We start from the raw sequence: 18449 nt of genomic DNA, 5'->3' as shown, positions 1-18449 counted from the left end.
TGAGTGAATAATAGAGAACTCCTCACAGGTGTCTGTGTTGCTACTTCTTGTAGACCAGTAAGGGAGATCACTAGCAGTTAATGTTATTTCTCCAAAATGTCAGTTCCAATGAGAAACGTTACAATGCTTGTTTCCAGTTGCCATTTCTACATCAATGACAATGTTTCCTATTTATCCAATTGTGGATTCATTACTTGATATGTTATCAAGATAGTGGTTATCAAGTAACAACAGAAGAAAATACTTTGTAGTTTGCTTAAATTCTAGCTTAACTTCTCTACTTTTTTTTTCTAAAAAGATAAACTGATTAAAATTATCTTGTGCCATAAATCAATTCACTTAGCACGAATTCAATCTTATATTAGTACTTACCTATGGTGCTACAGTGGGCAAAAAGAATAACATATCAAAAATCCCTGGACAAAATCACACACACACACACAAACACATGCACAAATAATATTACATGACAAAGAATGTTCAGATGATAAGTGTTGTTATGTTGGACAGAGATCATCAGGCTGTTAAAATACTTGATATAGGCTTCAACAAGCAGGGGGGTCTGCAATGGTTATACTTAAAGTGGACAGTAGGAAATATTTTAGACTTTTGTGATAATGTTACATAGGTACTTAAAGACCAATGTGAATTATAATCTTTTAAAATTATAACTGCTGTAAAACAATTCATAGTTGGCTGGGGCTCCGTCAAAAAAAAGAAAAAAGAAAAAAGAAACAAACACCTAGCAGGTAAACAAATGGGAAAAGCAATATGAACAGTAGTCTGTATTTTTTATGCTCAAAAAGGTAAATAGTCCACATAGGTGAGATAATAGAGAGAACGACAAAAATGAAGTAACAAAGTAATGACTGAGAAATACATTAGCCATGTATGTATAGACATGTGAAATGGACAACATTCTTCCCATGAATATGCTGGCTCTATGCCTGAGACAATGTCCTGGTCAAAGTGCAGATAACTGGAAACAAAGAAGAGCACAGATGTATCGCTGGGCTGAGGAGGCAGCGATCAGCATTCGAGACAATGGAGGAGCCCAGGATCTGTCACAGGGCATGGAGGATGAGGGACTAGATGGTGCTGGGGACAGACAGACCTGAATCAAGTGTTCCTGGGAGGCTCTGGAAGACAATGGGATATGGATGGGCTGGAGGAGGCTACAGAAGGCTTTTAGGAAAGTGACTGCCATGTAGTTGGGGGAGAAATGGAGAAACTAGGGATAAAGCTTAGCTTAGAGACACTGGAGTTGCATCCCAGCCAGAACTTTTAACACCTGAATGTATTTCAAGCAGCATTTAAGATACAGAACTGCTAGTGCTTTGGAGTAAGACCTGTTCCCCAAAGTCAGGTCTTTAGTCATCTTAAGATTCACTGTAGAAAAGTCCAAACCTTAGTCTCAACAACATTTACAGGGAAGATAGATATAGATGTAAAATTTCCCAAGTTTTTAGATCTGGGAAATGCCTTGGTCTTCTGACAACTTTGTGCAAACAAAATATAAGACCTAGACATTACAAATACAAGTGATCATCCAGTAATGATAGCTTGTTAGGGGAAAAAAAAACTATAACAATCTTCATAGGAATTTATGAAAATCTAGATTCTCTACAGTGTATCATAGGCAATTTAAAATATACAATAAAAATTACAGGATATGAAAAACTCAGAAAAACTAAATAAACAAGGCAAAATGAATCAACTGAAAATGACTGCAAAATGTCTCAGGTGATGTTTATTGGCGACTTCTAACCATCCCTTATAAACTTGGCCAAGGACTTGAGAGAAGGTATGACCAAATTTGCAGAAAATTGAGTAAATGGATAATTTCCACAGATCATTAAAATTTTGAAAAGAACCCCATTAAAATTCTAGAGTGAGAGTTAAAATGAAAGGAAGTGGAATTTAAGGGAAATATAAGTGAAATGAATACTTGATGTAATTAGATTGATAGCATTTGGACATGTCCAGTGAAATGCCAATGCATTTGAATTTAAATTATTGGAAACATTACAATCCTAAAATTATTTGTTTAATAATTTTAAAAAGACCACCTCCTCAAGAACAAGTAGAGTGATGTCAAATTGTCTAAAATTCGCATAACTGCAAGAAAATGATAATGATGGCAGAGAATTTTTCAGATTTGTTGGAAGACATCAGTATACATATCTCAGTGAACCTCATGGGAATTAATCAGAAGAAAATCCTGTATATTCATCTATATTCATTATAGTGAGTCAACTGTTTAAAGCTAAAATAATGGCATAGTAAGTTGGGGGTTATAATATAGACATGAGCAAAATATGTGACATCAGTAACACAATAAAATTTGAAAAACATCAAATTACACTGTTATAAGATTATGACATTTTTGGAGTGAGATATGAAGTGGGTGATGTGAGACATGAAGGATGAAGGGGTACTTGGAAACTGGAAGCATCAGTCGTAAAGGATGGGAATTAAAATGGGACAATTTTAACTGTAGGTCATCTCTGATAAGTTAAGGATGCACATTATTTATGATTAGCCCTGAAGGAATCCCTAAAATTATAATAAAAGCATGCTATATATATATCAAAAGTCAGATCTAGACAAAAAAAAAACTTGATTAACTGCCAAACTGGCAGAAGAAAACAGGGCAGCCAAATGAAAGAAAAAATGGAAACACATAGAAAATGGCAGTATATTGTAATTACATTAAAGGTACATGGACTAAGCAGTCCAAGCACAAGATAAATATGAAAAAAAAAAAACAACAACTATATGCTGCCGAATTGAACAGGGCTTTAAATACATAGACATATATAGACAAGATGGGGTTGAAAGTAAAAGAAATGAAAGAGCTGTATGTTTTACATGTAGTAGATTGTCAATAAATGTTTTTTTGAAGAAGAAAAAAATGAAAGAAAAAAGACTAAGAAAAATATATATACAGTAAATTATAAGGAGCTGGTCCTGAAATTATGTGTAGAGTATAAAGCATGTATCTATCAAAAATAAAATCAGAAGCAAAGACAACTGTGAAAGGAAACTTGAAAGCGGGAATATATATATAAGTAGCAGTAATGATACAGGAAAATAAATGTGGAGTGAGGATGGCCATGTCCCAGGTCTCTGTTGAGTCCCTGGGACGTGCCCTACCCAGCATGGGTCCTTGACTTCGCACAGGAAAGAATTCAAGAGTGAATCACAGTTGAGTAAAGGTAAATTTATCTAGAGAGACATACTCAATAGAGTGTAGGCTGTTTCAGAAAGTGAGAGAAAGGTGACAAGGTGTGAGGGTTGGATGCTCAGTAGATACACACTCCATAGACAACATGCAGTCTGTCTCACTCAGAAGGGAAAGTGGCCACAAGGTGTGTGGGTTGTTAGTTCTTATGGACTCAGTAGCTTCTTATGTTAACAAGAGGGAGGATTATTCCAATTACTTTTGGGGAAGGGGCTGGGATTCCAGGAATTGGGCCACCGCCCACTTTTAGACCTTCAATGGTTAGCCTTAGAGCTGCCATGGTGCCTGTAGGCATATCATTTAGCATGCTAATATATTACAATGAACGTATAATGAAGCTCAAGGTCTACTAGAAGTCAAATCTCTCGCCATCTTGAGCCTCAAGGCACTGGGAGTTGAATCTTCCACCATTTTGGTGTTAATTGCTGAGTCATTCCTTGAATGGCTGTGCCCTGCCCCCTTCCTTCCTGTCTCAGTATGGGACTGGAGATGTTAGACTCATGCTTGAAGTGTTCTCCCCATGAAATGCACGGAAGAGGGTTGAAATTGAGAAATGTTAAATTACTAAATGTTGCAATGAGAAAGAGGAGTTTTTAGTTAGAAAAAAGTTTTATTGATAATAGTTGTTCTTAACTCTTATTTACAGGGTTCATTAATAAGATGAGTGAGTCTATTCAGGGATTCACATAGTGTCTGAGAAAATCGTAATTTGAATAAAGTAATCTTAGTTTCTATGATACAGAATTGCCTTTGTGTTCACAAATTTTAACCAACAAATGTCTGCCTCTTAAAATTATTACCCCTTAAAGGTAAGTAAACAAGTAAAACATGGCCAGATGATGTTAACACAGCATGATTTGCTGAAAGTTCTATTCAGAGGAATTATAGAAGATAAAGTAACGCAAGTAAGAAATCAACTGATAAAGAGTATGAACAGTTTCCTGCAGGTAATACTGAACCATTAAGAGTGCTTTTTCTTCTAGGGCATCCATGTCTTCTGACAGTATTTAATAAATGGAGAGTGCATGAAATTGTATTCTGTGGAGAGCCTGCAGGGAAGTCTGGCCTACCATGAAAGATTTGTTTGCAGAAACACCAAATTAATTGCAAACAAGAGCGTTTAACTAGTAATTTAGATGTAAAGAGGGAAAAGGGGGCATTCCCTGGGGGAGGAAGGGACTATTTCCTCTGTAAGGAGCCTTGCTCTTTAAAAGCAAGTTACGTTCTTGTTTAAACATCTATGGATTGTAAACAATGTAACATTTTAAAATATAGACATTTATCAATGAGAAGGAAGCAACTTCAGCAAAATTGAAAAAGGTAAATATGTTGATATGCTATTTTAATTCAAGATAACGTTACCAATTTCATGATCAAGAGTCAATAAATAATATCAAACAACTAAAATCATGAGTGTATGTGGGTAGAAATGATATTTATTATTTAGGGTAGCATTATGTAAGGTAGGCTTCTGACTTTCTGAAGTTAAAAGTTAAATTATATGCGTGAAGCATTTGAAGTATACAAATTTCTAATTTGTATCTTAACTATATAATATTGTAAAACGTATTCATTTTAAGAAATAATCTATTAAGAAAACCATAGTCAAAAAGTGATAATTTCATTCAAATTAATTAAACATATTTTGCTATACTGTTAATAAAGTAAATGTTGCCATTATAGGTAAAATAATTTCTATGACAAGGAATCACCTTGTTAGAGCAGGTAGATAGCTAGATATGAGCAGAGAAAGGAGATGCAGACCAAATTTCAGGAATTAGGCAAAAAGGAGGGGCACGGGCCAAATACAAGAAACCATACATCATGTAAACAACAGGGGTGCCTGGGCAGACAAAGAAAAGCGGGAACCTCTGGGCTAATAAGCAGTCACACATTTTAGGGTGACAAGTGTCCTGCAGGCTGACAAAGAAACGTGGGGAAAGGCAGGAATCTCTAGAGTCCCCATGTAACCTTTTGCTCATTATGTTCTCATTTCAATAAAATTAGCCTTGCAGTTTAGAAGCACCCATCACTCACCAACACCATGACACTTCCAAACCAGACTAAATAAGGACAAAAATTTCTCCTTCCTGTAGGAATGTGGAGTTGGGATGAAAATCAGGGACTACAACCACAAGTCCTTCCCTCCCCGATGAATATTCTGCCCATTCATTTTCACACTCAATGTAACCAACTTGTCAAAGAAACTAAGGCAGCTGCCCACCTGAGCCTGCCCGCTCTCCCCTTGATAATGTACTATCCAGCCCCTAATAAATCCTCTGTTTCCTTTCTTAACCGCCACATCCTGTCTCTGAATTCTTCCTGCAAGGAGACAAGAACCTAATTACCTGCAACAACTTGTATTAGTGAATCTTCTTCTGTTGGGGGATATATTAAGCATTTATTTTTATACAAAATACAATTTCCTGCAAAAGAATATTTGTTTCAACTTTGGGGGCCCGTGTTCTCTTACTGTTTATGTTGTCTAACAGACCGCAAACAGGGAAGGAGTTGGCACAAGATCCCTACATTTGCTAATGTTTTAAAATTGATTTTATTTTTCTCTAGGAACATTTTGTTTGGGTTTAAATTTTTTTAAATAACTAATATTTGGGGGATTAAAAATAGCTGAATACCAAAAACTTGTGTCTCTTAAGCAGTAAGATCTATTTTAATTCAAAAAATTAGAATGAGTATTGCTGGCACATTATGATGTTTAAAATAAAAGATTTGGCTTTTATATTTTTGTAGTTTTAATCATCCTTTCTCACTTCTTGGAAAATAACCAATTCTAATAGTAATTTCTACTTTTAATTTAATTCAGAAGCATCTATGGAGTAACATATTAGGGCAGAGCCTTGTGCTCTGTTCTTTATAGAATGAATTATTGGATATAATATCAAGGGTAGAAAAGACATGTAAATAGTTGGGGTAACATGGTGCTAAATGTTATAGATCAGATATTATATACAAACTGGACTGACTGGAAAAAAAATTTATGGATGTTAGACAACTAATAATTAAGCTGAGGTTTTGACTGGAAAAAAACAGCTAATCTGCATTCTCCCTTTACACACCATAATTAAAAAGTCTAAGCATAGGATTCTTATTGGTATAATTAGAATGCAGATCTACAATTATAAACCTTTTTTTTTTTTCCCTACAGATGCATTTATAGCTCCTGGTTTCACATCAAATCTGCCAGAATCACAGAACACAAGTGTCAGAAAGTAACTAAGAACATGTTAAGACCAAAGCCCATGTCCCAATCCAATTATAAAAGAGGAGAATGTAGCAAAGAAATGTAAATCCACAGAGAGAAAATAATTAGAAAATGACGGAAACAAATCTCACTGTAAGGATAGACTTTGTCCTCCTGGGCTTCTCTGACATTCCCAGGTTCCACTGGCTGCTTTTTGGGGTATTCTCAGTCATCTATTTGGTCATCCTGTTGGGGAATGGCATCATAGTTCTGGTAACAAGAGCAGATGTCGCTCTTCAGACGCCCATGTATTTTTTCCTCAGCAATCTTTCCTTTCTAGAGATCTGTTATGTGTCTGTCACTCTTCCCAGGATGCTCATGGACCTTTGGACCCAGACAGGAAGTATTTCTTTTTTCAGCTGTGCCACACAAATGTGCTTCTTCCTTATGCTGGGAGCCACGGAGTGTTTCCTGCTGGCTGTGATGGCCTATGACCGCTACGTGGCCATTTGTAACCCTCTGCACTATCCCCTCGTCATGAACCACAGGGTCTGTGTCCAGCTGGTGGTGGCCTCCTGGATCAGTGGAGCTCCAGTCCAGATAGGACAAACATGGCAGACTTTCTCTGTGTCCTTTTGTGGTTCTAATCAAATCAGTCACTTCTTCTGTGACATCCCCCCATTACTGAAGCTGGCCTGTGGAGACATCTTTGTGAATGAGATGGTGGTCTATCTATTTGCTGTGTTGCTTGTCACTGTTCCCTTTTTGTTGATACTTAGTTTCTATATGAGAATTATGTCTACCATCATGAAGCTGCCATTAAACACAGGGCGGACCAAAGCCTTTTCCACGTGCTCTTCCCACATCACAGTGGTAGTTTTGTTCTATGGATCAGCCACTGTTGCTTATTTAAAACCTAAATCCGATCAGTATGCAGGAATAGACAAACTGCTCTCTCTCTTCTACACCATTTTGACTCCATTGTTCAATCCTATGATATATAGTCTGCGGAACAAAGATGTCAGAAAGGCAATGAGGAAATTTCTTCCCAAATTATCAGCATTGTGAGACATTTGAAATAACATAGAAATTATTCTTTTATGAATTTAATTTGTATGTAGACTTAATTGAAATCTACCTTTCATTTTTTTCTTTATTTTTAATAATGTTATGGTGTAATTTCCTTTTAATATACCATTCTGTTCCCAGATTTATGGTAATTATGTTCTATTTCTAACAGTGTTGTACTTTTAAAGATAGGTTTCCTCCTTACCGTGAAGTAGTAGATAGAGATGTGTAACTAAACACTGTGATGTAATATGTAGTTTGTGCTATAATTAAAATTATTCTGTTTCTCTCTTTTTTTGGGTGCCTTTCTAGACACTACTTTAACATTCTCTATTAAAGAAACAAAATATCCTTAGATGCTACAGAGTCGTTACTGATTCCCTCACAGAAATAAAAGCCTAAATGCATATAGATATAAGTTTAAAAGGGATTAACATAAATAATTAATATGTAATATAATGCATATTGCAGCACTATTTTTCTAAGCAAAAAAAGGAAAAATGAATTCTCATATTGAGAAATATTTTAATGAACATTTTGCATAGTTATAACAAATTTATGGAGTCATTAAAAAGCCCCTGTTTCACCTAAACGGTAATGATCCCCGATAATTCATTTCTCCTTGTATACATGCTTTTTGGTCCTCCCTTCCCACCCTGACTTGATTTAGCTCTATTATTACTTCTGGCGAATGGAACATTAGTCAACATGAACAGTACTTAGACATTAAGACTTGTCCTCTCTAACAGTGTGAATCTTTCTATCACCATGTCAAAAAGGCCAGACTAGACTCCTGGACAATGAGAGAGCTCAAAGAAAGAAGCCACAGATGATACACAAATCACATAATGATGAAACCAAATTTAAACATACTTACAATATGCTAATTTAAGAGTTTGGAAACTATTATTCAATATGCTCTACTAATTCTTTAAAGCATGTGTTATTCATAGGCTTTTTAAAATCTGTCAATCCCCTTCCATATTTGAATGCACTTTTCATTTGTCATTTTGGAATGCCCACACCTGGTAGGTCTTCTAATTCCGTGCATATCTAAAAATTTCTTTCACAAAGTGAAACTCTCTGTTTTGAAATAAAAGTCTGTGTTGAGTCCTGCAGGTCAAAATTTAAAAGATCACTGGTAATAACCCAAAGGGAAAAGCACAAAAGTATTGGATATTGAAACTGTGGCTGAAAACGCATGGCCTAAGTGTTTTTATCTGCAATATCCCACACAATAGCATACGCATTTTTTAAAGGAATATATTCACCAAGATAGATCGAAAGTTGCACTACTTAAAAATAAAGTCCCAATACTTAAAGCAAATGCAGAATATATTCTGACCACAAAGGGATTAATTTTCAACTTGGTTTGTGTCTATGTGTTACTGGAGTGAAAAGAGGGAGCATGAGAAAATTCAAGGTGTGATGGATAAATCCCCTATCTTGACTATGATGAAGGCTTCACGGATGTAGCCACAGCAAAAGGTAGCAAATTATAAACTGCTTATATGGGCTTTGGGTTATGCTTCAATTAAACTTTAAAAAAGCTATTTAAATATTTTAAAAAATGATTGAAATAGAAACATGAAATTTCAGTGAAAGAAAATAATGAGAATCTGTTACTATCAGACTTGATTTACCAGAAATGCCAGTCAAATCCTTTAACCGGTAGTAACATGATATCAGAGGAAAATGCAGTTCTCAGAAAGAAAGAAAAAGCACGGAACATGATAAATATACAGGCAAAGTTACTAGTACATTTCTATTTTCATTTCATTTAGATACATCTGTGTCTTTGAAGCAAACATTTTACCATTTTCATCATATAGCACCTGATTCGTAATGGTAACTTGCTGGCTTACTCTTAAGAGTGTGGTTTCTATTAAGATCCAGTGGCATGCAAAGAGTTCTCACTCAAAAAAATCTATCTGCAGAGGATGACAGGGCCTTGATCCAAAATCCTACAGGCTTGAGCTATATATCACCTTTAGGGTTTGCCAGAGGCTTCTAACAGCATCTCTCTCTGTCACAGACACTTCGGGCACTGCTGGGTCCACCAGGATGTATGGACCAAGTGGAGGGCAGCTTCCTCAGCAGCCTGGATCTGATGCAGGGCCTTCTCTTGCTCTGGACTTCACTCTAACCCAGAAGCTTTTAGGGTCCCTTGGAAAATAGGTCATAGGAACACTCTCAGATAAGGAATCTGCTGCCTCCAAAATTCAAAAAGGCCTTTTAGGCATCATGCTTCTTTCTTTGTTGTAAGAGACACCAGATGCAGCAACTCATCCTTCACTTTAAAAACTTTTTTTTTTTAATTGACGTATAGTCAGTTTACAATGTGTCAATTTCTGGTGTACAGCATAATCGTTTCGTCACACATATACATACATATAGTTGTTTTCATTCTTCACTTTTAAAGAAATATTGACATTTCCCCCATCACTGGATGACTAGAAATTTCCCAGAGATAGAAAGTCCCTGAAATTTAGTCAGATTTGTGGATTTATTTCCTACTCTGTGCTAGGAAAATCTTTACTGATAAACTAGAGTAGTTGCTACTTCTTGGTCACTGGGCCCATCAGCATAATGCCGTTAGTGTAATGGACCAGCAGTACCTTTTTAGGAAGGGAAACTGATGGAGAGCTCTGCAAACTACATAATGACATAGAGCTTGGGAGTTTATACAGCCCTGAGGGGAGAGAGTGAAGGTGTGCTGCTGGTCTTGCGGAAGCAAAGGAAACTGTTTCTGGGGGACCTTATGGACAAGCATGAAGGAAAAAAAATAATCAGTAGTTCCACACCAGGTTCCAGGGTATGTGGTCATCTGGTTCACCAGCTGCAGCTGACGTCGCCGCTTGGTTAAGCTGACGGTAATCACTGGTGTTCTTCCACATCCTTCTGCACAAGTCAAATAGGAGAGCTGAACGGGAATGTGGTGAGTTACCACTGCGGTGTCTTCTGAGTTCTTGCAGGTGGCATTCACCTCTGTAACCCCTCCAGGAATGTGGTACTGCTTATGATACACCATTTTCCTAGGGATGGTCAGTTCCCGTGGCTTCCATTTGGACTTTCCCACCGTGAAACTCCTCACTGCACAGGTCAGGGAACCAATGCCAACTGATAAATCAATCTACTGCAGTTCTGCATTCTGGAGTTGGGAAAATAAACACAGGATGCTTTCAAGGACTACACTAGACTCACTCTGAGATGGATCTGGGCTAAAACACTATTCATCACTTGATATCAGCAAGGCTCCACTCTGACCAGATGGCCACAGTGATGTTTTGGGTCTCAGTGTCCAGCAGTTCTGGAAAATTCTGATTCTTCTCTTTTCTCCACTGTAGTTATGCTGGTAAAAGTCCATAGGCCCCTTTGGGGAGGGGCGGGTCAAAGATTGAAAGGATACGTTTTGGGTATTGTACTGACCTCCCTTAAAGGGACCCAACCTACCGCTCATTGAAAGGGTCCTGGATCTGTAAATTGGCTCAAGTCTGGGAACTGAGGAGTCATCACTATCTATTTTAATGATTTTAGTTAGACTTTGTTTCACTTGTTCTGAATCTTTTCTGCTTATACAGATCAAGTGAAAATTCGATGAGCTTTCTATTTCACATCTAGGAAAACCCTGATTAGCCAGCCAATTTCGCAGGTCTGTGAATCAGACTATTCTGACTGTACCGCCCATTACAGTAAATGTGATCACCTTAATTTTGAGAGGTGAGTTCTGCCAGTTGGACCTTACCATCCTGGGAGCCGATTCATATTATTGCATGTGAATTTCCCAATTCAATGTCTACAGACCTGGCCTAGAGAGAAGACCAATCCTGGATATCTTCAAGAATGTTGGACTCACTTCGTGAATGCATTTCTCGCCATGCTGGTAAAAGGTGTGTCTTTTGCACACTCCCACTGTGAGTGAATAGATCTTAAATGACAAATCCACTCTAGCATTCCAATCTCCCTAAGACTTTACATCACTTTTTCTACATTAAACCAAGGCAGATTGGCCATTACCAATTTGTTCACCATTGGCCACCATTTGCTCCATGTTTCAGCCAAGTTAACCAATCAAAATGTTAGAGTCTTTTTTTAACTCCCTGATCTGCAACATGGAATGAGAATCTTTGCTTAGTAGGCCCACAGCAATGAGTTCAGCCTGATCTACCATCGTGTTCCTTCCACCATTATCCCCCACCTTTAAGATCCACACATGTTCCCCATATTACTAACTGTGTAGAGTACTCAGTTCTTTCTTTTGGAGTGTAGTCTTCCTCCACATGGGTCACATGTCATGAGCCACTCCACATGGATCTCACCTCTAAGGGCCTGTGGCTGGGGTGGGAGCGGATAAGAGTCAGCACGGAGCTGCATAGTGCCTGCCTCAGAAGAGGCCATAACACTTCCCTCAGGCAGTGCAGCATTACCTGCATCATCTGCAGGTTCTCTCCAAGGACACCAGAGTGGTAGCACTGCTTCTCTTGGCCTTGTTGTCTTCTCAGAACTTACAGGATGATGTCCCTAGCCTCATCAGGGCCTTCTCAGATGGACTTCAGGATCCTTTCTTTCCCCCCATCAGTGCCCTCCCTCTGACAGCAGATACCCCGACATGGCCAGGAGATGTTGGGTTGTGCTTCCAGCCATCTCACCTCTGCAGCTACAGGAGATGAGGGCAGGTGCAGAAGCTCTGAAGTCATGTATGTGGCACTTGAGTTTGGACTTTGAATTCCTGAGCTTCTCCTTTTCTTTCCTTAATTTGCCCAAAGACATTAGGAACAAGTCAACCTCCTTAGACTTGCTGGCCAGATAAAAATGAGTGACGGTATCATCCACATAGCCACTCAGGTCCTTGCTCCTGTCAGCACTTTAGTAGAGTGTCCATGGTGCTGTTTGTGTGTCTTGATTGTCGGACCACACCACAGACTATCACTGTTTTCTTTACTACTGGAAATAGTCATCACTATTTAAAATGACACTAATGCTTAATTATCTCTGACCATTAATTGCAGAAATGCCAGAGCCCGTTTAGAAAATGCATCCTTACAATTCTGATTCCCTAGGGCTATTCTCAGTGGTAAAGTCCACATTAGTCAGCTTCTCCAGAAAGATAGAACCAATAAGATATGTACATACATATGGATAGATTTATTAAAATAATTGCCCCACAGGATTACAGAGGCTGGCAAATCTGACATTTATAGGGTGAGCTTGAAGATTTGAGACCCAGGGGAGCCAATGTTCCAGTTAGAGTCTAAAGCACTGTGCTGCCGAAGTTGCAGTGATATCTGACGGCAGTGTCCCAAGGAGTTCTCTCCAGCACAGGAGAGGCTGTTTCTTCTGTTCTATTCAGGCCTTAAGCCTATTGCAAAAGGCTCACCCACATTATAGACGTAAACCTGTTTCATACAAAGGTTCCTAATATGAATGTTAATCTCATCAAAACCATCATCCCACAATCACACAGAATCAGGACTGACCAGATCTGGGATCTCCAAGGCCCATCCAAGTTGACTTATGAAATTAACCATCACAGATAAATGCAAACATTCAACCTGCCAACCATCAAAATGACCCTAGATTCATCAGAGTCAGTGAAAGAAGACAAAACATAAGTATTAAAATATCAAGGTATTTAGGAAGACCTATTATGTCATATCCTGAATAAAAAACATAAATATTATAGCAGACGCCAGAAGAAAAGAAGTATACCAAAAGATAATGAAGAGATATATTTAAAGTAGTAAAAGAGTGTCAAACGAAAACTTCATAGCGACAGAAATATTTGTAATATCTTTCCAGTATAAAGACAAAGTACAGATTTTTGTGACGAAAATGAAAATTCAGGAATGGACACACTGTTATACTGTTGAGGAGTTACTCAACAGTAACTCCTGTTGAGTAACTGGAGTTACTGTTGAGTAACACCAGTTTAGAGAACTATTAATAACACCACTTTAGAGAACTATTATAAGTTTTCACTCTACTATTGTATTTTCTAAGGCGATTTTGCAGTTGGACTTTTCATGAAATAATAGTAATAGTCATGGGAAGAATATACTTCTTATAGTTCTGTACTTCTTATAGTTAACTTTGAAGGAGAGCTATCTTTGCAATGCACACGAGGTCTGTTGAAAGCAAGTCTATCATGATTATGGTAGACCCTCTTCTGCACCTTGGTTCCTGGGCCTGAACATGAGGAGTGGTGTCTTCTGCAAAGTCCAAACAGGATCGTAGGGGGTCAAAGTATGACAGCCCAAGCTAAGCTGAGGCCAGGGCTGTAGAGAAACCCACAAAGATGGGCTGGGCTTAGCTGTGGGAGAGGCAGTAATTGCTAGGCACTTGTACCTTTTTCTCTGAAGTGTGCTTGCCCTTGGGCATTCTTTAATTTACATATGATCTTCATAATGCAAAAGGTTAATCGCTGTATTCTGTGAAGTAATGAAGTCATTGCTCTGGATGAAATAATATAAGCACCCTCACAAACAGCATGGCAGTGACACCAGGGATTTGAACACATCATCTGTGGACCTGAATTAATGGCTGGGATTAGTTTGCTGCCAACGCTATCAATCTAAGAAGAACAAAGTTGGAAGTATCACCATTGCCAACTTGAGAGTATATTACAAAGCTATATTAATAAAGCAGTATGGTACTAGCACGCATGTGCGCGCGTGCGCGCACACACACACACCAGACACACAGATCAAAGGAACGGAATAGAGAGCTCAGAAATAAATCCACAGTTTTATGGGCAGTTAATCCATGATGAAGAAGGCAAAAAGGTACAATGGGGAAAAGACAGCCTCTTCAATAAGTGGTGTTGGCAAGACTAGACAGCTACATGAAAAAGAATCAAATTGAATTAATTTCTCATGTGCAGAAAAAAATTTCAAATGGATTAAAGGCTTATATGTAAGATATGAAGCCATAACATCTCTAGAAGAAAACGTACAGTACCCTCCTTGACGTTGGTCTTAGCATCTTTCATCAGATGCAGAACTGCTCTCCCTCTTATGACAAGTGGAAGATTGCATTTACTAGAAGAAACACACAAACACACACACATAAATAGGTATATGTATATATATATGCACATTGATAATCTAAGTCACTAAGATAAATGGAACTTGGCAAGAAAATTAGGCAGCTCAGTATTCTTTCAAGTATTGTTTTCAAGTTGTAGTAAATTAAAAAACAGAAACCTCAATTAGAGTTGGAAGACCAGAAGGTCTTCCTTTCCTGGCAAGGACTCCCCCAGTGAAAAGCCACAGACCATTTACTACAGCACTCTCAAATTCCTTTTCCTCCCTGTGAAAGAGTTCTCCTTCCCTTGCCTTTTGAGAATTTCTGCAGGGCTCACCATGGTTACAGATCCTGAAATGCAATTCTCTGTAGATCCCAAATAAACTCATCTTTGCTGGAGAACTGTTTGACAGTCTCTGAATTTCAGTTCAACAAAGTCTTTTCTATCATTTCTTAACTATTATTTAATTGGAGACTCACTTAATAGCGTTAAGTTTTGCTTTTCTCACTTGAAAAATATGTAAAATAATAATGCCAACCTCAAAGACTGGTGTGGAAGATTAACTGAGAATTTAAATGGAAAAGTGTAATATACTGCTTGATACATTATGAGTTCTCTATGCAAGTAGATTCTCTATGCATATGGACACTCCATGGGATTTATTCCACCTCGTTTACTTATGTATTTAGTTCTGAGAAATCTGTAGTTGTATCCCCTTGTAAAATCAGAATCTTAGACAATTGCAACAAGCCAATGCAATTCTGAAACCATAAAAAAATACATATATTGTCCTATTTGCTCAGGGTACAGTATTTCTTTAAACAAGGCAAGTAATTAGTGTCCCTTTCTCATTAATTACAGTCAAGAACAGACCTGGAGTGGATATTAAACTTACCAAGACAAGGGAGGGATACACACGCACAAAAACACAAAGGGAAGAATAATAATTTGGTAGTGGGCTACACACCCACTTAAAATAACTTAAAACTACAAAGAAAGAAGCAATTAAACAACCAATTGAAATAACTTTTTTTTTTAAGTTGGCAAAAAGCTTTAACTAGCACAGAGAACAGGAAACACTTTATGACGCTAGTCCCATGTGATGCTTGATCCCATTTTTCTGCATGGGATCATGTGTTATTTCCTTTTGAGACTGCACTTTCTGCCTTCAGAGGATTCACTCCACAATTAAAGCCTATTTTCTAGTCCCCATGGTTACCTGGTCCTCTTTAAGCAAAACAAAATGAAAGGGCAGCAACATGTACATACTCAGAAGAAGTCTCAAATTTTCACAAAGAGGTAACGCAAATATTCACTGCTTTTCACTTCATTTTAAAAAGTGAAATTTCTTTTCTTTTTAAGCCTCAACTGAGCTCATTTGGGACTCCAGTAAAAAAGAAAATAATGGACTAGACAGGTAAGATGCTGTGATGGAAGCTATAAGTATTTGGTGCTTTCATTCACAGCCATGGACAGGTACCGTGTCTGCTCCTACAGGGCACTGATTTGACAGTGCACTTTGTAATGAGAACAGTTGTTGGTTCATTTTTAAAACATTACAGAAGCATTCTTAAGAATATCATATTCTTCTATATATATTCTATATATACCATACTGCTATATCATTCTATAAGAATATTATCTTCATCCATTTATATTATAGATGTCAAAATATTGGTTATTTGAAATGGCTATTTTTGTTGCTTGAACACATGAGAGAATTCTGGGTGGTGATGCATGAGTTTTGGAGTTGAAGAATGCACAGACTGATCTTGATGAGGGAAAAAAGTGCATTTGAGTTAAACTCATGTACCTGTTCAGAGAATGAGAAAGACTTCTGCAAGATTGAGTTCTTGCATTTTGGATATGGGCTAGGAGAAAAAAAAATAGAACATATATGTTGCGTTTGCAGAAACTGAAGTGGAATATGTGGACCTAGACCAGTGATTTGAGACCCCTTAAACCCAGATTCAACACAGACAACTGCTGAATAAATTCCAGTGCTTATTCATCTGTCCAATAGTTTTCTTCTCACTTCACTCTATTTACTATGATCTATTATTCTAGGTATTTTTTTTCTGTATGTGATTAACCTCATTAACATTTTTACTATTTCCTGTCAACTTTATAAAGTGAAATATTTATACTTAAGGCAAGTTTAGGCACACTGTATCCATAATAATGGCCAGAAAAAATTACACTTTGCTGACTGAGTTCATCCTGTTGGGATTAGCAGACACGCCGGAGCTACAGATTCTCCTCTTTCTGCTTTTTGCTGTGATTTACACACTTACAGTTCTGGGGAATGTTGGGATGATCTTATTAATCAGGATGGAGCCCCGACTTCACACTCCCATGTATTTCTTCCTGGCTCACCTGTCTTTTATGGACGTTTGTTATTCATCCACCATCACTCCAAAGATGCTGGCAGATTTATTGTCGGAGAAGAAAACCATCTCCTTTGCTGGCTGCTTCCTGCAGATGTACTTCTTTATAGCCTTTGCCACAACTGAATGCATCACTTTTGGGTTAATGGCCTATGACCGGTATGTGGCCATCTGCAACCCTCTGTGTTACTCCTTGAACATGTCCAGCACAGGCTGCCTAAAAATGGCAGCTGGAGCTTTCACAGCAGGGCTGTTGAACTCCATGGTTCACACAGGTTATGTAAGCAGCTTGCCATTCTGCGGGTCCCGGGTCATCCATCACTTCTTCTGTGACAGCCCGCCACTGTTCAAGCTCTCGTGTTCTGACACGCACCTGTATGAAGTCATTTTGTCCACGTTTGCTGGTGTGAATATGGTTGGGACTCTGCTGGCGATCCTCACCTCCTACTGCTGCATCCTCTTCTCCATCTTTCGGATGCATTCTGAGGAGGGGAGGCGCAAAGCCTTCTCCACGTGTGCCTCTCACCTGACAGCCATCATTCTGTTCTATTCCACCTCCATCTACACTTACCTGAGACCTAGTTCCAGCTACTCCCTGAGTCAGGACCAAGTGGCTTCCGTGTTCTACACGGTGGTCATCCCCATGTTGAACCCTCTGATCTACAGCCTCAGGAATAAGGAAGTGAAGAAGGCTCTGTGGAATGCAATTTCTAGGACAAGGATCCCTTCACGTCTGTGATTGTTGGGTTAATGTTCTGAACCCAATAGTGTATTTACTGACTTTTCAAAGGCTAGATCAAGTTCACAGTTTTCTTTAGAATATTTTCTGTGTAATCATGATCTATGAACACTCAAGAAGATCTGTCCGATTAGGTATAATTTTCCTCTGTAAGGCCATGGAACCTTCACCCAATCATTGCAATTTCCACTGGGGCCCTATCAATAGGGTTTTTTTTTTTTTTAAAGAAATGTCGGTTAGGGAAATCAACAGGTTAAGTATTTAGAGGCAGAAGTCAGAAAAATCACATGAATCTAGCCATGTAGAACACTTGTACTTGTCAGTTTATTTTTTTCTGATGCATTTTTCATCATTTGTGATTTGTGAGGATTGTTATGCATCACATATGTCAAAATGCTTTAAATTTAAAATAGATTCTCAGTTTATTTTATTTGATTATTTCCTGGATGGGATACTTATATCAAAATTCAAGAATAGAGTTTTAATTGCAGTATTAAATTCCTCAATTTTTATTTTGTTTATCTCCCCCAAACACAGACAGTAAAGAATAAATATGGATCTGTGTAAAAGTTTACTATTTAGAAAATTGCTATCTGATCTGAATGCACCAGTTATAATAGTTCTCCTTCAATTCCCTCCTTTACTTTTCAAAAATGTCCTATTCTTTATCCCAGACTGGTACATACACACAAAGTCACACGCACACATGTTCAGCTACTGCGGCGTTGAATCGGTGCGTAGTTCCAAAGCAGGCAGATTCATGCTTAATGGATAAATCTGACACA

The 18449-nt window shown here is 38.0% G+C and overlaps 1 protein-coding gene and 1 pseudogene across 1 annotated transcript; both read left to right on the top strand.

The window, feature by feature from the left end:
• The first annotated feature begins 6533 nt into the window (after positions 1-6533).
• LOC107032829 (olfactory receptor 10AG1-like) lies at positions 6534-7514 on the top strand (annotated as a pseudogene).
• A 9205-nt stretch (positions 7515-16719) lies between these two features.
• LOC102545757 (olfactory receptor 5F1-like) lies at positions 16720-17664 on the top strand. Its single transcript, XM_015247818.3, has one exon. The coding sequence runs from the start codon at positions 16720-16722 to the stop codon at positions 17662-17664; it is 945 nt and encodes a 314-aa protein (XP_015103304.2).
• The last annotated feature ends 785 nt before the right edge of the window (positions 17665-18449 follow it).

Source organism: Vicugna pacos, chromosome 10, assembly GCF_048564905.1.
Source record: "Vicugna pacos chromosome 10, VicPac4, whole genome shotgun sequence".
NCBI lineage: Eukaryota > Metazoa > Chordata > Mammalia > Artiodactyla > Camelidae > Vicugna > Vicugna pacos.
The sequence above is the reverse complement of the archived record's forward strand: the minus strand, read 5'-3'. Positions and strand labels throughout refer to the sequence as shown.

What these genes read in the sequence shown, in the direction of transcription:
- LOC102545757 (XM_015247818.3), top strand. Translation starts at nt 16,720, where the DNA reads ATGGCCAGAAAAAATTACACTTTGCTGACTGAGTTCATCCTGTTGGGA.